The sequence below is a fragment of the Caloenas nicobarica genome, chromosome 1 (assembly GCF_036013445.1).
Source record: "Caloenas nicobarica isolate bCalNic1 chromosome 1, bCalNic1.hap1, whole genome shotgun sequence".
Taxonomy (NCBI): domain Eukaryota; kingdom Metazoa; phylum Chordata; class Aves; order Columbiformes; family Columbidae; genus Caloenas; species Caloenas nicobarica.
In genome coordinates this window covers 60956671-60979282 of record NC_088245.1, presented here as the reverse complement: position 1 = coordinate 60979282, position 22612 = coordinate 60956671, and the positions used below count along the sequence as shown (strand labels likewise).

General features: G+C 45.8%; 1 protein-coding gene across 1 annotated transcript in view; it reads left to right on the top strand.

Annotated features, from left to right (window-relative positions):
* The window catches only part of RFX4 (regulatory factor X4), a 97531-nt gene continuing 74919 nt past the window's right edge, over window positions 1-22612 (top strand). Inside the window, exons 1-2 of the mRNA XM_065640953.1 lie at window positions 1-61; window positions 19912-19998. Coding sequence (XP_065497025.1) covers window positions 19-61; window positions 19912-19998 — 130 coding nt within the window. The 5' untranslated portion in view covers window positions 1-18. The remainder of the gene's footprint in view (window positions 62-19911; window positions 19999-22612) is intronic.

Below are 22612 nucleotides of genomic sequence, written 5' to 3'. Positions count from 1 at the left end.
CCCGTCCATGGGAAGAGCATGCATTGCGGGTTGCTGGAGGAACCCGATATGGACTCCACAGGTAAGTGCCCCCCCCGCCCCCGCAGGCAGCGGGTTCCTCTCGCACTCCAGGGAGGACTTTTCAACTTGACCGTGGCGGCGGGGGCAGCGCGGGAGGCAGCGGGGGGGGGTCCCCCCCTCACCGGCCTCGCAGGCAAATGAGCCCGGGCGTGTGCGGAGGAGCGGAGTGCGGGGGGTGCGGTGGCCGCGGGGGTCAGGGGAGCTCTCGCCTCTGGGCTGGAGCCCTGAGGTTGTACTTGCATATACGGCGGAGCAGAGAGTGGAGTTTTTTCCTTTTTTTTTTTTTTCTTTTTTCGTTTCTTTTCTCCTCCATAGGCCGGCAAACTTTTCTCCTGCCCCCTTCTAGTTGTAAGCGCTCGCTTAGGTTTGAGCGGAGCCTTTCAGAATGGCGAGAAAAAGAGGTTTATTAGGGAAGATGGTTGGTGGGGTTAGGGCGAGCCCAACACCGAGGTCGTCTTGTCCCGCAGGCAGAGCCAGGGCTGAGGTGCTTTGGAGGGGATGGAGTTTGGCGAAGGGCAAGGTGGGTCTCTCCCCCGCACACTCAGACGATGACTTGGACGGTCCGGGAAGGGCGGCTGCAGTCCGCGGGCAGGAGGCGAGGGGGACGGGCGCCGCGGAGGGGGCCACTCGCCCGAGGGCCGTAGCCCGCGCCCGGCCACCTGACGGCCGCCTCTGCCGCCCGGCTCGGCCCGGGGGGCGGCGGCAGGGGGACGCGGGGCGCTGGCTCTCCCGAGGGCAGGGCACAGGCCTAGGTCTTCCCACCGTGGCTGTCAGCCGGCAGCCTCCCGAAACCGCGGCCCCTTCTCTCCCGCCGGCCGTGCCCGTGCGGCCCCGGCCATAGTTTCCACCGGTTTCCACCGGCGACAACGCTACGCTCTGTCCTGAGCGCGGCCTCAGCCTGCCCGCATGCAGCGAAGGGCAGGCAGCCACCACAATAACCTTTGCGGTTTTAATTTATTTTATTAGCAGCGGAAAACCCTCCCCGCCTTCTCTCCCTCCCTCCCTCCCTCCCTGCCCAGGCTTTCCCAGGCGGACAGCTCGCAGGTTAGGCAGGGCGCAGCCCGGGGACGGACGGCTCCCCGGCTCCTGACCTGCCCCGTCCCCTCCTGCAGCCGCTGTGCCGGCTGCGATCGCCGTGCCCGGCAGTGACGGCCGGCACGGCCGGGGGGTGTCCGGGGAGCGGAGAACCGGGCTGCCCCAGCCCCGCTGGAGCCCGCAGCTGAATCGGATCCTCCCCGCACCTCCCCGACGGCCGCGGCGGGACGCGTCCCGACGCTGCCCCGCGGCACCCGCGGGCCCGTCTCGGTTCCTCCGGGGTCGCCCGGCGCCCCGCGGGTGTAGCTGCTGCGGGTGGGGACGGGGCAAGGGGCGGCGGTGCAGGGTAGCCCTGGCCTCGGAGCATCTTCGCTCCCCGCCGCCCCGAACCCAGCAAGGGCTTTCCCACCCCTCTCCCCCAAGGGGGCCCAAAGGGCATTTTGTAAAATCTAAATATTGATCCAAAACAAACAAACAAAACAACAAAAGGGAAGGGTCGGAGGCTGCCCGGCCCTGCTCGGCTACTCCTGCCGTGGTCCCGGCGCGGGGGTTCGGCGAACCGGGCGGGCTCGGCCCCTCGCTGGCCACCGGCGACACCAGCCGGGTTTGGGCCACTTTTCCTGCCGAGGCCCCGGGGACAAAACCCGGGGGGTTGTTACGGGGAGCAAGTGTTCGGCAGGGAAGGAATCGTTGTGTTCATGTCGGAGCGTGTGCGGGAGTTACTAGGGTGTAAAAGAAAGTTGTCCTTCTGTTCAGCGGCACTGCCGAGGCGGAGTTAAGGGCACTGTTGGCAACTTCTCGTTGTCGGGAGTAACGGGTCTTTAGAGAAAGAAAAACAAAGCAAAAGAAAAACAAAGCAAAAGAAAACAAAACAACAAACCAAACACAAAAAAGCCCCGCGTTTTCTATCTGTGCATTCAAAATTGTCCATCCTCAGGCTGAGCCCCCCTAATATTTGTTCCTTAAATTCAGTATGTTTATAATAAATGGCAGCATGATTGATTAAGATAATATTAATCAGAAAACACTTTAGTCTTGCTAAACAGATGGCAAGAAAAGTGGAGCTTTGCAGTTGTCTCATTCAGACACCTTAACCTCCCTTTCAGAGGACTTAATCCAATTAGCTTTTCTCCCGAGTTTCAGTTGTTATGTAAAGATCCTTTTGCATTGTGGAGAAATATGGCTTCATTGAAAAAAATCAGTCATGTTTTAATTTCTCCTTAACAGTTTTTTTGGGTTTTTTGTGTTTCGTTTTTTTTTTTTTTTTTTCCTCAAGCAGCGGGATTAAAAAAAAAAAATCACCCACGGCTCTAATTTTAAGGCAGGGAAATAGTTCGGTTCTTTCCCCTTCGCCCAGCAGTACCATATGCTTCCATCGCGTTTAACTCGTTCCCTAACCCGGGCAGCTCACCCACGGGGGCTGTCACCAAGCCTAAGTCGTTTTCTGGCCGTCTAGGGGCACGGAAACCCGCACCCCAGCTGCTCCCCGTCCAGCGCAGGGCACCGGGGCGCGGGCTGGACGGGGCCGGCAGGGCAGCGGCAGCGCGACCGCAGCAGCGCCCGACCCCGACGGCCCGGCCCGGGCACGGCGCGGCGGCCCCGGCCCCGGCAGCGCTGGCGGGGCTGCCCGCGGGGGTCTCCCGCTGCTCGGCGGGGCCTGGGAGCGGGACATGCACGGGGTGGTGGGGGCACAGACCCTTCTGGGGTGGTTTGCGGCATCTTTTCCCGCCTCGTGTCTCCACCGCCGTTAACTCGGCAAGGCACCCGCCCTCCTCCCCGCCCAGGCGTAGGTTCTAAAGCCCGTAATTCCCCCGTGCCGGGCCGGGAGCCGGCGAGCACCGGGGGAAGTTTGTAGCCCCTGCCGGGGCTCGCCCTCCCGCCCCTTCGCTGTGAGGCACAAAGGGGTCGCCCCGGGGGGGCCGTGTCTGGCTTTTTGGGCTTGCAGGAGCGCGCCCGCCGCCTGCCCTGCGCTGGGCTCGGCTCTCACCCCACACCCTCGCCGGACGCCGACACCTCCGTGTCCGCTGCCTCCCGGGAGCAGCCGGGCCGGGGACCGCTGCACCGGGACCCCATCACCTCCAGCGGCAGAGCCCACCGGGGGTCGAGGGAAAGCGGCGGCGGAGTGTGCGCTCGGGGCCGGCACCCGGGGAGCCCCGGAGGGCGGCTTGGGCGGGGGACTTCGTGGGAGATCCCGAGTATTAATAAGAGGTTTCCACGGCCGCAGCCCCCCCTAGTGACACCGGCACGGTGCTGGCGGGGGTGCGCTCCCGGGGGCGGGACGGGGCGGCCGCGGCGGCACCGCGGTTTGGCACTCGGCGCACGGGGAGCGCCCTCGCCCCGGTGCTCGGTCCCCCCCTCGCCGCCCCGCCGGAGCTTTCCCCACGCAGGACCCCCACCGGGGTGCCACCGTGTGTGGGGACGCGGGGCGGCGTGGATTTCCCAGGGGGCTGCCTCCCTCCCTTCCCCCGTGGCACCCCTGGGAAAGCTCCCGGCCGCACCGCTCCGGGGAGCAGGAGCCGGGGGGAAAGGAGGCACTTTCTTGGAGTGCAACTTTTCTGCATGACCCAATAAATATCCCTGGTTATTTCGATGTTGGTGTCAGGCAAAAAACTGCGCTGGTTTCAAAGTGTTAGATGGATGAGATTCTTGGGACGTGAAGCTGGGATTTAGGAGCTGATCCAAACCCCATTAAAATCAGCAGAAAGCCTTTCAGTGCTGTCAAAGAGGTTGGGATTAGGCCCTTAAAGCAGTCTGTGTGAGCTGGGAAAAGCGGGTTCCAGTGCCTGAGAGGAATACGTTGTGGTGTGGTCAGATTTCGGTCTATATTCTTATCAATATATAGGTGTAGCGACAGTGGTGGGTGACCTTTTCTATGAGCTTGTCATTTGAAAAGGATCTAGTGTATAAGCACTGGTTGAAGAGAATCAATGACTTTCATACGCTGGTTCAATTACTGAAAATCACCAATATTGATAATAAATACTTGAATTGTGACATTTCAGAACATTAATGTGATGCTGAAGCGTGCAATCCTTGATTTTTTTCATCCAAACGAGTGGTTGATTTTCCTGTTGAAAACTGTTTGCTTTACTTCTTGCAACACAGTTTACTAACAGATAAAGAGGAACTTGATATTGGCTTTTTTTTCTTACTTTCTTTGAGTTCTTTTCATACTCAAGCAAAAAAGTGATATATTTTTGTTCCAATAAATTAAAAGAAGTCCTTTACTGTTCCAGTATTTGTGTTTATAAAGGCTGCTACCTGCTGAGCAGTTAATAAAGTGATTCTTTTGAATCCTAAATTTGATATGATATGGACATGCAAAAGAAATACTACTAGTCCTTTATATAATAGAACCTGACTATTTGTCTTACGTCATTTCATAACTTACGGGATTTCACATGTGAAAGAAATAGAACAAAAAAATATCAACAAAAATGTTTTCTTTCCTGCTGGCTGCGGAGTTCCTGCAGACAGTATTTGTGCAGTGGGGCCCAATCCTTGGCAGCTCTCTCTGCCTTCAGCAGCAGCAGAACTGGGATCCACACGCAAGTCCCAGCGCTGAAGGAGGTCATAATTTCTGAGGGGTTTTTTTGAAGTTTGTAAAATCTGTGGGGATTTTTTAGTGCTTTGTAAGATGGTCAAAATTGCCTTGAACTAAGAAGCTCCCCTTCTAAGTTTGACTCAGAGAAAAGAATGATTTTATGATTTCTTGGTCTGCTGAGGAATTAATTCTAAAATACTTAGGGAGGGGGAACTGCAGTGCTTTTCACTGCTCTGCAATCTGTTATTTACCTACAACAAAGAAAAGGTCTTTAAAAGGATGAAATGAAACAAAGAACTAAACCAAGCTTTTGCATAACAATAGCCAGAAAACTATAGGAAACTATTTCATTTATTTAAGTTACAGTTTAGGGTTTACAGTCCTCAAGATTTTATTTGGGTAAAACCCTCATTAGAGAAGGGACTCGGGATTCAGACAAGTTCAGCTTTTGTCTGTGAGACTGTAAAGAAACCTGTAGCCTCAGCTAGTCTATCGCAGCTGCACCTTTACTGTAGTAAACATCTATTGAGCAGAAGATCTTCTCTAAATTAGAAGGGACAATTTTGTGCTAAGATACTTGCGATGCTGTTAGAGTTGTCCCACAAAAAGTCGCCGGTACAGTACCCTGCATCCATCAGTGTCATTGGCTTGTTTGCTTTTAGAAAATAAGGCTGGTTTTCAGCCACTGATGCAGTGAGTGTGCAGGCAAGAAGATTAGCGTAGCTGTAAAATCCGTGGCATCTCCCAGTGCAAACACCTTTGCATTTTTCTAGCTTATTTTGCAAGTGGTTTCCAAGTTAGCACAGGCATGAGGAGGAACCTCCCCTGGGATACTATTTCTATACATAGGATTTCACCATAGCAAAATAAAGATGAAATCGTGGGATCACTGAAATCCACACAGTCATGAAACTTTAGTACCTCTTCAGATGAAGACTTTTGAAGAGGTGGCCTTAAACACAGCCAGGCCTTGATGGTTCATGACAACGCTGTTAGAGCAGCGGTGGGCCATCACGTAACTAATACAAATATAAGGTCAGTCCTTCGGGGATACTTGATGTGACATTTGAGTCCAAATAATTAGCTCGCAATTCCATGAGCACTGAGGTTTGCGAATTTTCTGAGTTCACCCACTTGTCTGTTTCCCTGCATCTGTGCTGGATTTTCTATTTGTTTCATTGTGTCTGAAAATGAATACCCTGTACGATCCGACCCCGCTGGAGCCCAGCGCCCCGGCGGCCGAGGGGATTTGATCACTAACATTCTAGTTAGGAAGATGGATAGCATAAAGGATATTTGATGGCTGAGCGATCCTATAGATAAGTGTAGGAAGGAAGAGTATGTGGTGATGATTAAGACAGTGGAGACCTGTGTAGGTTTTTTATGATGTCTGTAATAAAAACATGTTTACACACATCTTTCAGGTCTTATACAATTACACATACATGTTGGAGAGTTTCTGTGAGTATTTAAAACTGCAATACAATTTGAGGTTAGAGATGGGTCCTGATCCTGGGATGTCTGCTCTTCAGGGAGACACCTGTTGAAGTTCTTGTGTGTTTCCCTGAGAGGGCAGGTGCCCAGGGTTAACTTGTCACCATCCCTCCCAGCGCTGGGAATGGTTAATAACTTAATTGCAGCTATTTTACATGCACAACTAGCAGCCCTGGCCTGTCTTCATTTACATTTATTTTCTCCCAGGAGATCTGCAGCAAGAGCAGTTTATTGGATGTAAAATAGTAGCCTGTGTTAAAAATGGTGCTTAAAGTTAGTGGTTGAGTCTTTCTGATTTGCTGCAAGAGCTGTGGTTTCATTCTCTGTAAGTCTTGGGTTAAATATTTTGGCCCAATCTTCTCTTTCTGGTAAACTTGAAATCAGGAAAAGTGGAGAGGCTGAAATAAGAGCCTTGTCTCTCACTGCATCCAGTAAGGGAAAAAAAAGCTCGTTTGCAGCTTAAATTGCTTCAAAACTGAAATGTAGGGCTCAGCACTGTCTCATTTCATTCACTTCAGCTACAGTTAACCGCTTTGTTTTCAATTATAGGTAAGTGAACTTAATTTCTCTAAGATGGAATTAGTTACAGGAACTAAGGAGACAATTCACAGCTATGAGTGATGGGTTCACAATTAATTACCAGCTTATCCTGAGCATTTTTTGTGCAGGATCCCAAATATTATGGTGGTGGGAAACAATACATTTTTAAATAGCTGGAACATTCTCTGAATGAGTGAGTCCCTGAAACTTACAGCTCTGGGAATCAGAGGTATTAATTTCACAGCAGCGGGCTGGGGACATATGCCGGGGTTTCATTGGTTTTCTAGGCTTGCCGTAGTCTGATGCTGCGGTTGTCGCTCTGAAAAAACTCCCTGCTGGAGCTTTGTGTGCTCATGAACCCCATGGCACAGGCTCAAACACTTAGAAACACAAAATCCTTTTCTCTAGGGGTTTTGATTTGCTTGCTGAGGTTGTATCTAGAAAAAGGGAAATTTGCCTGGAAGTAAGGACTGCAAGTTTAGCGTGTTAGAAATTATTGTGCTTTTTATTAATTATTATTATTATTATTAATTTATTTTTTTTAAGAACACTGTCACTAGAAATAGAACCACTTCTTGTTGCTCACCTTTCCTTTCTTCTCTTTTAAAACTTTCACTGCTTAGGATAATACTGTCAAGCTAGCCTGTTCTCTTCAATGCAGCTGTTTTTACTGGTTTAGGTACTTGGCACAAGACCTACAGACATTCACATTAAGTCAGGTAGAACTCATTATATGAAAAATGTCTTGCATGCAAATATAAGTTTGCAAATGAGACCCGTAAGTCAACAAGACAGTGTGACTACCATTTTTTTTTTCTGTACCACACATGAACTTTCTGCCTTTGCATGTATCTATTAATTCAGATTTGGCTGTGCTAGATTTCTAAAGCAGTAACATACCAGAAATGCAGTGGCAAGGGGAATTTAAAAGCAGTGAAAAAAGCCAAATGTAGGCCTAAATACGGATACAAATGCAATGGTAGAAGGGTTAATGTAATTTTTTTTTTTCCTAGAACCCTATTACTTGTTAAATGACCTCAGAAGTGCAGATCTACCTTGGCAGCAGCTGAGGAAGGGGCAGCATGGAGGGGAAGCCCGATTCATCAGTGGGGTCTCATGAGCTGTCAGCTGGTGCTGGGGGGAACCACCTGTGTCCCAGAGTCAGGTCCCCCATGGTGCCAGCAATGCATACCTCATTCAAAAGGTCCCACAAAATATCCTTTCCACAATGCGTAGTACTTTCCGGCACCCTGTAACAAAGGTGCAACCTGCTGCAAAAGGCCAAAAGCTACTGTGTGTCAGAGGACAAGCAGGAAAGGCTGTGTGTTTTGCTAATATTCTAGAACCTTGCAGAAACAGGTCATTTATTGAATAAAATTTGTGGATGGTCATAAGAAGTAGATTCGATCCTGTCCTTCAAAGCTGGGGGAGGATGGAATCTTCAACAACCTGACTTGTGTGGTTCTCACCTCATCTGACGTTTGGTTTAACCCTGAGCATGTGACAGGATGTCCTACTTAAGGAAACGAGTATTTAGTGCTGTTAGCTTCTGCAATGTAGCTTGCAGGCACCCTGCTCTTAGCTGTTGCCATCTTCACTTAGAGAAAAGTGAAATCTCTTCTATCCCTCTACTCCCTACAAAACTTGAGCAACACAGGGAAACAGAAATTCCTGCCTGGTCCTTAAGGTGACAGTGACATGACAGATTCTGTAAAAAAGGTGATGCAAGCAAATGTGACAGTGGAGTCCTGCTCCACAAGTGCTACGTATCAGGGCATGGCAGTGGCATGCTGTTCTGTGCCGAGATGTGTCTCTTCCTATGATGCGTGTTTCCCTGGTACATTGGCTTATGCACTGGGTAGAGGGAATGGGTTTCTCTGCAGCTCCTCAGCCACCCCTCAGCACAGCCCTGCAGCTCCAGGTATCTGCATGCCAGACCTGGCCAAGCAGAGGGTCAGAGATTTGCTGGTTGACATGCTGGAGAGGGGCCATGCCCAGTGCTGTGTATGAGATGGACATCCCACCACGGACAGATGTGGCAGGAGAGCCAGACCAGGAATTCTCACGCTGAGCATCACAGGTCTGCAACGCGTGCTTTGAGTCTGTAAAAGTCTGCTTCTTTGGGGCCTCTCAGGGTCAAGGGTGGAAATGGGCTATGTTTTAGTTATCAAGGAAAATTTGGCCTTGTGAGAGGCTGTGTGCAAATGGCACACTTGCTACGTGGTGTGCTGTGTTTGCGTGCCAGCCTGTGGCTCAGCTGGGTCTCCTGGGTGCTCACTGCATTACACCATAGGGCACTAACTTGGAGGAGGAGTGCTTAAGAGACCTCTAAGGTCCACAGCAGAGCAAGGCAGCTCCCAGGTGAGATTTACCCTGTGCCTTGTGCAGGCTGAGAGCAGGGACACCCAGCAGGACACTGCTCCTCTGCGAGCTGCGCCCTGTTCTTCCTTCTTCCCAAGCGGTGGCAAGAACAGATCTTGCTGGTTGGAGTGCCTGGCTGCCACAGGTTTCCCAATGTTGGGGCTCGCATTCCTCTCTTAAACGCAGAGTCATGGGTACAATACTGGTGTGGGGCTCCCTCTAATGCAGATATTTTATTTTTTTAAAATGAGTTGAGGTAGGGACAGCAAATGGCCTCCATTGTAATGAGGTGGGGAGGACTGCATTTGGAGAGCAGTTTAATCACATGGATGGAGCAGAGTGTTCACCTCTCCTGCTTGCTGGGTCATTTCCACTTTGAGCTCTGCAAACAGACTGTCTATTGAGCAGTCAGTGTTCAGTGCTGAATATTCAATACCAGACTCTTGTTTTGGTAAGTCTTAGGCAAAAAAAGAAAAGGAGGAAAGAAAACTTCTCTTTTTTTCTCATGTTCCCTCCCTGAGTTTGCTTTGCATATTGTTCAGAGGAGACTGGAGGCTCCTCAGAAAAGCCAGGCTCCTAGTTTTAAAAGCACCAGTCTAGTTTCATAGTACTTTCTAAGTGATGGGAAGAAACAGTGCGAAGGGACTAAATTCATACAAGGTTTATGAATCTGTAAGTCTAGGCACATCAGGACTGAGTGAGGATTTCCCAACAAGCACATTTAGGCTGTAAACTTCATAGCATGAAGAGCTTGCTCTAGATACACAGATTAGTTCTGAGAGGTACCAGTCTTTGTGGGAGTATGCTATGACGATTTATTTATGTCTTCTCTGCTAGTTTTGGTATGCAGATATTCTCTGGGTGCATTTTGAGAACTGAAAGAAATCTGTTTCTGTCTAGTTAGTGCCATATTTGCTCATGAAAATGGTTGTGAGTAATGTAATGGCTGCATCCTTTGACAGTAGTGAGCAACCACTAGATTTGGAATAGATATGCATAAAGTGAGGAAAAGTGGCCACCGTTTGAGTAAATACAGCGTGTCTTTCCTTTGATTCACACTATTCTTCAGTCAAGTGATTGTCTCTTTCCTACTGCTGTGATTACATCCTGACACCTGAGTTTTCTTTGCATATATGTGTCTGTTTGTCTCTCTTTTTCTCTTGTTCTTTCAGTCTGCCTAACTGGATGCTGTTTCTGATTAGAAATATTTACTGTAGTCTTACTCATTCAGGAGCTGACCTCTTTTCTTCTGATTTTTAAAAAACCTGTCCTCTCTGTAGTTATTCTTTGCTTCTATACACTATTTTTGACCATGACCTTTTCTTTCCTTTTTCTTTTTTCACCTCCTTTCCAACAACCAGCCTTCTTCCTCTTCTCTCTCCTCCGTGAGCCCCACAGCCAACATTTCTTCTATCTCACATATTTCCTTTTTGTCACCCTGTGAGCCCCTCTTACTGGTGTACTATCATTTCTGTGCCAAACTGGCTTACCTGCTGGATTCATCGCCTCCTGAGGTAGATGGAAGTATTTTGTGGGTACTTGCTGCAAATCCTGTTTCTTGTTGAGTCACAGATTTCCCGTTCATCCAAATTACTCCAGCCTCGTGCACTGGTGAAGTGGAGCCGAATTAAGGATTTGGGGGCCCCGTGTCTCCTCATCCACGCTGTTGAGCAGCTGGGAATGTTTAACCCAAGAGCTTGTGAGCAGGGACTGCTGTAGGGTAGGAGTATAAGAGATGTTGTACTCACAAGTGAAGGCCCGCCTCCTATGAGCTCTCTAGTGTGCCTCACATTAATTCTGTTGAATAAGAAGTTAATGAAATCTGGGGCAAAAAGGGCACCAAGAAACTGTCCTTTATTCTGGGAGAGAGTAGGACTGGCAATAATCAAGGGCCATGTTTGCATTTTCTTGCAAGGAAATATTTCAGCTAAATCTGAGACAATGTTTATATTGGTTCATGCAGCAGACCCTGAAGGACGGAGGATCTATACGACATCATGTTGTAGAAGTGTCATGGTACACTTTGCTGTATGCAGAGGTGGTTCTTGGAAAATGTGTGACATGATTGTCCTACTGATGGAAAGGTTGGCCGCATGTTGCACAACCATGTAAGTTAAGTGCCCTTGGAGAGGTGAATTGGTCAGGTACTGGTGTCGCTAGCTGAAATGATCCCAAGTGAGAGTGAGGAAATGTCACCGCACTGAAATTGGGCCAGGTGAGATTCTCTTCCCTGTGAAATGAGGAGTGGCCTTGATGTGGCAAAAAACAAGTGGCTATTTACTGGTCTGGTGAAACTTACTTTTCAAATAAAACGACAGCATCTGTGTGTAACTGGGAGAGGGAAAGGGCTACTCCCAGTTGACACGCATACTCAATTGGAAATGCAATTGCAATATGATATGTGATTCCAGAGAAGGGAATGGGTAGGACTTTGAAGTCCTCTCTGTTCCAGGTTGGAGACTGCCCTAAATGCTAGGATCAATACGCAGAGGAATCTTTTATTCTAGGGTTCCTGAGTGTGCTTGATCTATATTCGGGATGCATCATCTTAATGAGGAATATTGTTGACAGAGAACTTGAAATGAAAGTATGACATTTAGATGAACTTAGTAACAAGAAAACAACATCTCATAAATTCCAGATTTCCTACCCAAGTATTCTAGGAGAGTTAAATACAATTAACTATGGTGTGGGTTGGGTTTTTTTTGTGGTTGGTTGGTTGGGGTGGTTGTGTTGTTGTTGTTGGGTTTTTTTGGGGGGTGGTGGTGTTTTGTGTTTGTGTGTGTGGGGGGGGTTTGTATCAGTTTAAACACATCATACCAATTTTCAAATATACCTTATGAAATAGGTTAACATAAAATCAGTACTAGGAGCAAAGACCTGGCCAAACAAAACAAAAGAGCTCTCACAGATTCAAGGGGGTCAATCTTTGCATTCTTTTGATATCACGGGGAATTTCACAATGCTTCACGTGAAGCACCAGTCAAAGAAAAAGGACGAAAACATTCCTGCCAACATCTAGTAAATGCCCTGTACTAATGTCCATTAACCCTGAAATAGTTCCAAGAGAACTCTATGCCAAGAAGAGAGAACAAAAGAAAGGACTGCAATGAGAGTGCCCGACATTTTGCCCTGTTGGAAACAAAATAAAAAGTTAGATTAGCAAACAAAGCACCAAGGTATCTGGCAGCTTGTCAGGGTAGTGGCTCTACCATCTGCACCAAGGCCATGTGTCACTGTCATCCCTGAGGAGCAGGTCTCTTGGAAGAACAGAAGAAGGCTATGCAGGACCAAGGAGGACACTGGCATGATTTCCTGTGGTGCCTGAAGATGCTCCTGACAGCTCAGATGCACTGAATGAAGGGTACGTGCCTTGCCAGCCGATGGCAATGAATGGGGCAGTGAGGAGAAAAACCAGGGTCTGTGTGGCAGGTCCACCTCGATGGTCAAAGAGGAGCTGTTTTGTGAAGGAGGAGTGTCTATGTGATGGAGTAATTGGAGGGAACAGCAGTTGGATGACAGCCCCAATATAGTCTCACAAACCTTTCATTTGACAGTGGAGAGGAGGGAGATCACATCACCTATGAAAGCCTAAATCTTAGAAATTCCCTGTGTATGTGATTAGCTGTACCTAATAGCTTGTTCTGCTTGATTTTAGTGGATTTCAGTAAGTTTAATGCCCTGCATGGGAGCCAGTGCCTGCCAAGCCTTGTCATGTTACAGGCACACAGTTGTTAATAACATTGTGCAGGGGCCAGGCTAGGAGATCTTCCTCAGGTCTTGGTTTTAAGGCAGATTGAGGTTTCAAAGAAAAGATGGTTTTTTTGGTTGTTTCCTTTCAAACAGTATGGTTCTTGAAAAGCTTTGAATGTGCTGCTGTAACTAGCTGCCGCAGCACTCCAGCAGCATCACACTTCTCAGGTGGTGGATGCAGCTATAACCAGCAGTGCTGTGCTGCAAAGTGTGTGGGAGATTCAGAACGTGAATCCCTGCTTCTTGTCAGAGCAGGTGTGATGTGCAGCAAGTGCTAGAGCATGCTTTTAATAGTTTGAGGGTCAGACTTCAGGTTTATCTCCCAATCATTACAGCTGACAGAAAAGGATGGTCTCTTTTGCCTTTAAAGGACTGTTTGAACTAGTGTTTTGCCTACTAAGTTGATATAACTAATTGAACCAAGACATTTAAGTGTTATAAGATGTAGTTTTCAATTGCACCAGAGAAAATATTAGACGTACTGGCTAATTTTTTGCTTTACTTTAATTCATATGGAAGCTAGAAATCAGGTTTGCAGTGCACAAAGGGATAGTCAAAGCAGACAGACTGTTCAGAGGTTATGAATTTAAGAGCTGTAGAGGTTAGAAGTTCTCTGTCCACAGCTCTGGTGCAGTACAGACAATGTGAACAGAGCACTTGTTGGGTGGCGGCATGTCTCGCACCATGTTCTGCAGAGAAAAACCCCAATGGATCATGTAGACCTCAGCATTTATCCTAAGCCAGAGAACAGAAGAAGCTGTCAGGGCAGTGATGGCTTTCCCAAAAAAGAAAAGATATAGAATATTGTGCCATCAACTCCACTGAAAAAAACGAAACAAAACAAAAAACCCACAAAAAACCCAAACCTGTGGTAGATGCATTTTCTGATTAGTGCCATGGGCTAGCAACATGGAAAAAGGAGGTTCCACGACCTTCAGTCAGCCTCCTGAGCTTTTGAGGTACTGCCTTAAGTTGCTAAATCGGCTGCTTGCAACCGCTTTCTCTTGGCCTAACAGATCAGATGAGCAGCTAGGCAGTATTGCTGGCCAGCTCAGTACTGAGGCACTTGGCAAAGAGATTGCTACAGGAAGAGACGAGTTACTCTTCCCTCTGAGAATGTCAAACAAATAACTCAGAGGGGTGCTAAGACTCCATATGCATGACAGGAGTTCCTCCTCTGTCGCAGGAACTGTAAAATTAAGTCTGTCATCACTTCTGAGTATTCTTTTTTCCAACAGGTCCTCCTGTAAACCCACTAAAATTTGGTGGTCCCATTATATTTGCATTATCTACATTTTTATATGCCTTTGTTCACAGTTACTTTCAATGTTTTTCTACATCTGCCTTGAGAAAAATGGGGAAAGAATTACAAGAGCAGCTGTGAATAAGGACTTGGACTGTTGCAGCTGCACCATCCAAATTAGTACATCACGCTGGGTGTAGTTTGAGTCCTGGCAAATCTCTAATTCTTATTCCAGAGGTAGCTCTGTTCCAGTGACAAGCAAACTTCTGCGTAGAGCACTCAGTAAGTTGTCACGCTTGTTAGCAAACTGCTTTAAAATTTGGAGCATGGGAACCAATCTAGAGCTGAAGGTGTATGAGAGGAATTTCTGTGCAACTGCCAAGGTTGTGGTGAAATAAGCACACAGTGATTGTGCAGACTCTGATACTGTGATTACAACAAGCCTTGGCTGTGTTTCTAGAACATGGGGATTCTCATCTCATACCATTTCAGTAAAAAATCGCAATTCGCAGTTATGCCAGTGATACAACCACATCCAGATCAGAGGATACGGCATAACTGGGGAAAACCAGTGCAGTCAGCACCACAGTGATGAGGTGAGGCAAAAATGCCGCTAAGATTAGGTGACCACAGAGTTTCATTTTGCCAGTAAAATCTCTTAATCTCCCTTCAGGACACACACAGGTGTCCCAGGGCTGCAGCCAGCAGCTCTGGGTGTGCTCACCCCCCAGCTGTGCGGCACAGCCCCTCCAGCTGCTTTTGTCATCCTGCTTGGGTGCTGAGCAGGACACGGTGGCTCTCAAAGGCCGGTGGAGGCTGTGATTACAGGTGCTGATCCTGCAGCAGCTCTTAACCCTCCTGGCAGGACAGCAGCTGCAGAAGCTGGTGCCAGCTGTGATCAGATCCACCTCCTCTTCCTCTCTGCAGTGCCGAGCCCAGGTGGCTCGCACACCGCCCTCGCTGTGGCTGTGCACATGTGGGAGCAATGAATGCTTTCTTTTCTGGGCTGGAAATATGCTAAGCCAATAACCATTATACAAACAAGAGGGAGTAATTATCTTGTTAAATGTCCTGGCAGTACGCGGGCAATGCCGCTGTGTCCTCTCACCTCAGCTGGGGCTCTGTAGGGAGAGGCCTTTCGAAGGTGTCTTCCAGGAGAAGGAGACAAGGTGTCAAAATAGTTTGGCAAAGGTATATTTACAACCACATTTCATGCTTCTATTTTCTGATAGTTCATGAAAGCTCCTATCCTGAGCAGCTCTCCTGTGTTTGCCTCTGTTTTAGGGCGTCTCAGGCCTATCTGTGTTTGAAGCACCATACAAATAAAAGTATGCTTGTCAGTGTGAAGGGAAGAGCCTTGCTGGGGACAAGGGAAAGCCACACAGGCCTCTGGTCTGCCAGCTTTTGAAAACAAGTTTACTTTAAACTTCCCTTGTTGAAAGTGTGGTGGGCACATTTAGTGGAAGAGGAATACTGTCATGCTTGAGGTTTGGTGCATGTGTCACTCTTAGCAAGATTGGGATCAAGAGAAGAGGCAAAATGATGGCTAGAAGTGGTTCCATAGTTCTTTAAAATCCATTTTTCAGCACTTTGTTGGGAACAATTTATGGGTTTTGTTTGTTTGATAATAAGTTGTTCTGTCAGAAAGCTGACACTGGAAAAATGATTGTAATTTTAATAACTATCTCCTTTCCCTCACGCTAGAATCCTGCAGAAGATACCATGTGTTTGTACTCAGTGGTATACAAAATTATATAACAAAAATTGTTAGGCTGAGGGATGTAGTTGTGTGCTTCATTATAATTCACTTTTGACCTTTGTAAAACAGTTGATGGAATATTTAAAGGTGCATATTCAAAACACCATTAAATATACCTTAGTTGCATTCTTTGCTAATAAGATTGTAATAGTTTCCATACTGTGTCACAGTACAGAGTTATCAGCATGTGACTACCCAACATTTTATTACTAGATATTAATCTATTTATTTTGCCTGGATGTTTTTTGTCTAGTGCTGATCCTTGCTCAAACCACTGTGCTGGTTCAACTGGGGGTACAGTATGCTGGGGCTCAGGGTGGGAAGGAGTCCTAGAGAGCAAAGAGAATAAGTGGCTTAAGACCTGATGCACTGAATAAAAATATTTTCTTTTACTCTCACAAACCTTCCCGCTAGAAATCTGAGGATTGTACACATTGTGTTAGTGATTCACTGTCATCAAGTCTGATATGCACTTCTGCTTAATCACCACCTGAACTCTCCCTTATTCTATGACTGTTCCTGATGTGAAATCCTGTCTAAAGTACTTCGTAAGGTCCAAGCGCAATAATTCAGGCTTTAATCGCATAAAACCTCCCATACCATGTGACTCAGAGCTTGCCTTGAACAGTGGTGCAGTGTAATTCGCATCAGCCTTGGGAGCAAGTGATGAAACCTCAGCCTGGAGACACCAGAGTGTGATTGTGGGTGTCTTCCTCTGGCTCTGCAGCCAGAGTACATGGGACAGCCCTGGCACAGCAGGGTTGTCACCCATCCGTCATGAGGACAAGAGCATTTGACATGTGCAGGGCTCTACCCAGTGGGCTTGTTATGCTGGGGCAAGATCTAGTGGTATTAACTCTGGAAGAACTTCTAAAAGTCAGACGTGGTTTTGACTTTTTTTGTTTGCTCTGACTCTTTTTTAATTTTTTTTGTTTTAATTTTTATTTTAGGCAGGTGATAGCATATCTGGGATCTGCAGGATCCTGAAGGGAATATTTTAAATTTCAGCAGAACTGCGGTTGTATTTTCTTTTTTTATTTCTTTGTATTTTCTTTAATACTTGAAGGCATTCTTATTAATATTGGGAGTTAAAAGCCTTGTAAAAACTTTTTTCTTTATACAAACAGTAAAAAAATTACTTATTAAATGAAAGTATTTATTAGAATATTTATTTATTAGATTATTTATACTTAAATTACTCAGTTTATGAGATAATACAGCCTTTAAACAGCTAGTTAGTTTTGTTGCGTTTTGGCATTTACCAAATAATTTGACAAATTTGCCATAAACTCCCTGACATTTTTGCTCAAAAGAGTTAGTTTTCTTCATTCTTTGCTGCCAGACAGGTCATGCATCTTTTCAGGCTTGAAGAATTTCTATCAGCTATTTAAATGCAGGGCCACAGAGACAAAGCCAGACTCAGGCTGCAGCGAGCTGAACCGGCGTGATTCAGGACCAAAGGAGTTGCAATACATAATTAAACAGCAACTGTGCCCTACTCCAGAGACTTTATATCTTGTAGAATGAACTGCCTGCTTTACCAGCGAAAAAGGAGTATATGCACAGTTCTCAGAGACAGTACACGAAGAAGGATGGTGAAAATTGTTACCGAGTGACACTTAAAGTTTTTTTTTCCTGCTACTTAGTCAGGGAACATGACTAAAGATGGCTGCTGCCAGTTCCCTGCTGCCGAGGGAAGAGGATGTGTCCCAGCTTCCCAGCTCTTGGTGCCGGGAGGAAAAGAAAGGGCAGAGCTGGGCATCGGTCTCTCCTTGGCGCTAATGGCAGCCGCCTTTGCTTTTACTCGCTGTGGCTGGGCTCTGAGCCAAGGGAATTACATACAGCCATGGCTGTGTGCTGAAAGGATGAGGAGGAGGCAGGGTGATCTTTCTCAAGACTTCTCGCACCTCACTCTGGTGCTGTCCTCAGCAGCAGGTTTCTGTTCACCTCGGAGTGATCAGTGAGGATCCAAGCTCCTGTCCCTCAGCTCGCGGTGCCAAAATGGGAGAGGAAAGATGCTATTAGCTCAGCTTTAGGGCAGCAAAAGGAATCTGGCATGAAGCAGCCATCTCGTAGTGTTGGCCTTTAGACAAGGAGGTGATACACCCCCACCCCATGCAGCTGGGCAGCATGAGAAGGGAAAGCCTCAAAGTTCGAGTCGCCGCAGGCCTGTGGGTTGGTAACTGAACAAGAGCTGATTAGCACTGGCCTCGCTGGCAAGTTTCAAATTGCGGTGTCAGCAACCTTAAAAGTGATTTTTATGCAAGGCCGTGTTGAATTTGATGGGCGAATAAATATCCTGAGAAGTCTGTTGACAGCGAGAGTTATTTTTGCTGATTTTTCAGAGAAGTACCTCAAAGGAGCAGGCTATAGGGAAGAGGCAGCATGGCTGTGGGGCTGTATAGGCACAGAGGAGTTTGGTGAATGAGGAAGATGCACACAGAGACATGCTCTCAATGATGAAGGCGGCACTGCAGCATGTTGTTTACCACAGGCAAAGAGGCAGAGGGAAGGGAATGGCCTGGAGCTGCCACAAGATCTCTTACACTGCCTGAAAACCAGAAGTGCACAAAGCAACAGTACCCGGGGTCTTGTGACAGGGCCTGGCAACCAGCTCTGAAGTGCTCTCAGCAGACCTTCCTGAAGTCCTACACAGATGTCATTGCCTTTTTGTATGTGTGACTGTGCAGAGTGTGTATACAGAGGAATATACACAAGTTTGTGCAGTGCTGTGGGTTTACAAACCATTTTTTTTTTTTTTTTTTTTTTCCTGCGGGACGTGCTTGGCCATGACTGTTATATACTCACTTCTTGGTGTTTGGTGCTGAAGTGAAGTCATACCAACTTTTACCTTCTATAAAGCAGATGGGCAGCTTTGCCAAGACACTGGGCTTCTGCTGTCCCTTCAGGCCTGCTGCTGCGATGGGTTTTCTCTTGGCTGGCAGGCTGCTGCCTGCGCTGTGCCGGGAGCCCCATGTGTCAAGGGGGTGGCTTATGGAAAGGAATCTGCAGCCATTTCCCTGTCTTTGAAGGTGTTCCTGGCTCTGGCAGTTTGCTGATAGCAAGGCCGGTTTCTCCGTATTTCATGTGCACCTCTTCGCTCAGTGGGGTTGTTTCCTGTCATAACTTGCGGGGTTACCTTGCAACCTTCCCACCTACCCCTTCTTTTTCTTGCTTTGACCACAGCATAAGTTCATTTCTGCCCACGTGTGTGCCCTTGAAAAATAATCTTCTGAGGGAAGTCAGTTTATTGTAGTAATATCCAGGGACTCCAGGCAAACTCAAGGACTCATATTTCATACTTTGACCAAGGAAACACATAGGAAGGTGCAACTTTTGCCCCGAAGACCTGTAACAGTAAATTCTGCTGATCCTGGTGCATCCCCTAAAGTCATCAGGGGATGTATGTTATAGCTTCCAGAAAGAACAACAGCAGGGTCCAATCAATGTAATGCTGTACTGAGTGGTGGGAATAAACTGGAATGGGAAAGAGGGAAGGCAGTAGTGGTTGAGTATGCACTGTGGAGTGACAAAGGTTTGAGTAGCGCAGCGGCTGCTGACTCGCTGCATTGGACTCGTACCAGGGTGGAAAAGATCTCGGTGGGGCCTGGGACCCCACCAGGGTGAGCGGGGTTTTGTAGGACTGGATTTCAGAGAGCGCGGTTTGAGCCCCACTGTAACAAAAATTCACAGGAATGATTGATTTTACACACACGAAGAGTTCTTTCACAGCCAGCAGAAACACTCGAGTACATAAGTCTTTGCCAGACTAAGACTTAGAAATAGATGCACTTTGTGTTTCAGCTGCCCACATAGACGATTTTTTTTGTTTCAATGCATTGTGGGAGGGGGAGAGAATATCCTGAGGAGGTTTGTTATGTACATGGAAGTGTTTCAGCCTCTTGTTTGAAAACAAACAAACAAAAAATGAAACTAAAAAGCAACAGCTAAGTTTGAAAGCAAGAAATTATTTTCTTGTTAAGTAACCTCAGACTGAGCATATTTTAACAGAAATGCTCCAGAACACCATCTGTTGAAAACTAGTACTTTATTTAGTTTTATATGCTGATGTTTAATTTTTTTTATACAAACACAAAAAAGAGCATTTTTGTTCTTTTGCAGAGAGTTGGATTGAACGATGTCTTAATGAAAGTGAAAACAAACGTTATTCCAGTCACACCTCTCTGGGGAATGTTTCTAATGATGAAAGTAAGTAACTTGTCATTCATTTAAAATCAGCGTGAACGTGGCCAAGTGCTAATTTCCTGCTATATGTTGCTACATCTTGGTAATATTTTTAGTACTCTGTGGTTTGAAGAGTCAACCTGCTTGACATGTCCAATAGTTTTACTATTTATTATTTTTTTCTGGAATATTTGCTATTATGCACTATTTAAAAGGAAGTATTACTATCTATTAGTTAAACCGGAAGAATTTGTGTATCACTGAGTAAAGGTTGACCGACCTTTAAAATATGCTATTAGTATTAGCTCGTGAGTAAAACCATCTGTTTTGCTTTTCACTGGTGAATACCATGCAGTTGAAATACAGGAAAAATTCTACTGTTTTTCAATACTACTATATCAAATCATACATACAAAATATTTATTTTAAGAATTAAACAATCATCAAATTAAAAAAATCACATATTAAATCGTGATATTGATTCCTTTTTAGTCATGGAGTGGGAACAATTATAAATCTAGCTGATTTTAAAATAGCTATTTTTTTCTTGTATCTTCTAGTTATGCTAATTTTAGATCTTGATTTTTAACAGGAGCAGGTAATTTAAAAGATCCAAAAAGACGTTAAAATAATCTACATATTCATTTTTAAAATTGTAAGACAATTTTAAGCTTACCATTTATTTTTCCCTGTTTATGCAATTTCCATTCTACTTCATTTGCCTAAACCAAAACACTCTTCATGTTAGTTTTCCTCTCTATATTTCATCTTAGCTCATGTTACAAGGTATTAGTGCAGACTGAATTCTTTAATTCATAAAGTCTCACATTTTTATAATATTCAAGCACATAATTTTAGAAAGTGCATTTTTAATCACTTAATGGCTGAATGTCCCTTTTACTTTTTTTTCTGTTTTAAGAGAACTACTTTAGTTTGTCACAGTAAAATTACACACCTTGCAGCACGATGTTTTAATGGATCATGGAATTTGCTGTATTTGGGCCCTACTCTTTTTTTGTCTGGGGATCACTTTTGAGACAATATCTCTTCTAGAAGGAGAAATAAGGTGTTAGAAACATGGTGTTTATTGGTGACTCCCAGGCTAAGGACAGTGAATAAGAATCCTTGAAGACAGACAATACAACTTGGACAGGTTTGGGTTTTTTGTTGTTTTTAAGAATTCAGGAATTAGAAAATAGTTTTTCTTTAAAAATTAAACTGCAGTGCATTTTAGTGAAAAACAAAAAGCATCTGCTTGTTAATTTGCATTTTATGAGAATGTGTAAGGCTCAATAAAATTCATTTCACTCTGATGCTACTGAGAAAGTGATGGAAAGAATCTGGAATGAATGAGCTCTGACTTCAGACTCTATTCAACCCTGTTGACTTTAGGGAGCTTTTCCTTAGACTCGCAGTTCGAGACAGTATTGTCAAGGTAACTATTTAGCACCACTAACTGTAGTAAAACAGGTTATAATGTCACAATTATAAGTCTCCTATGTTCTGTTTTAGATCTGTCACCCTAAACAGGTTGTAGCAAAACCAGCGGTAGTTTGTAATACGTGCTTTTGGTTGGAAAGCGAACATGAGAAATCTGCCACATACCCAGGGACAGTAAGAAGCGGACCTGTGTGTGTTAGCAAGAGCAGATAATTCAGACAATGGCATTGAGAAGATTGGATGGTTGTTCATTCTGTTTTCTGGTGCTGGAATTAAAGGACAAGCGATGATAACGAAAGGCAGCAAATTTAGAGCTGATAAAATAAATATATAAATAATTTTCTGCCACAATTTGTGTGCAGGAGACATTGTCACACCATATAATGGAAATGAGAGTGAGAGTTGATTTCATCTGACTTCCTTCTTAATAGTCAGTACTCCCAGATGCTTCCTTTGCATGGATAGCAGCATTTTTGCAGCGCAGATAAGAGAACTAATCCACCTGAAAAGTCATCCTTGGTTTTGGGAGTGAGGGGAGACGGTGAAGAGGAAGGAGTAGGAAAGAGAAAGAAGCCGCTTGCCCAGCAGCAAGAAGACCAATAATCTGTGAAATCCAGAAAAAGCCAGAAGTTTCATCTTAGAAACCATTGTATTATGTGTTCCTTTCCAGCTCTTGAGTTTTTTAACGTTTCTCTAACAGTGCCCATATGCCAATTAAGAAATTTCAAACCCATCATGTCACTCTTTATCCAGCCTCTGTCATACATATGCGAATAGCAGGAGGCAAAATGTTTTGAGAAGATCCACGTAACTCTACTTGTATTCCTCAGAATGGTGGTCAAATTGTTGTTGTCAGTGGAGCTCCAGTTTTCATCTGCAGCCAAAAGAAGACATTATCCTTCTTTCTCTTAACTGCTTAGTTTTTGTCTCTAAATACATTGAGTAGCTGTTGGCTGGATTCTACCAGAGAAAATGTGGCTTTGGCTTTGGCTTTGGTGTCGTGTTGTGGGTGGTGGGTTTTTTTTGTTGTTGTGGGTGGGTTTGGTTTGGTCTGGTTTTTGTTTATTGTTGGGGTTTGTTTGGGGTTTTTTGTGTGTGTTTTGGGTTTTTTTGTTTGGTGTTTTTTTTGACCTTGCAGCTAGTGACGACTATGGGAATTTGCACTGTGAACTGATGATGTTCTTACTCAGGATCATTC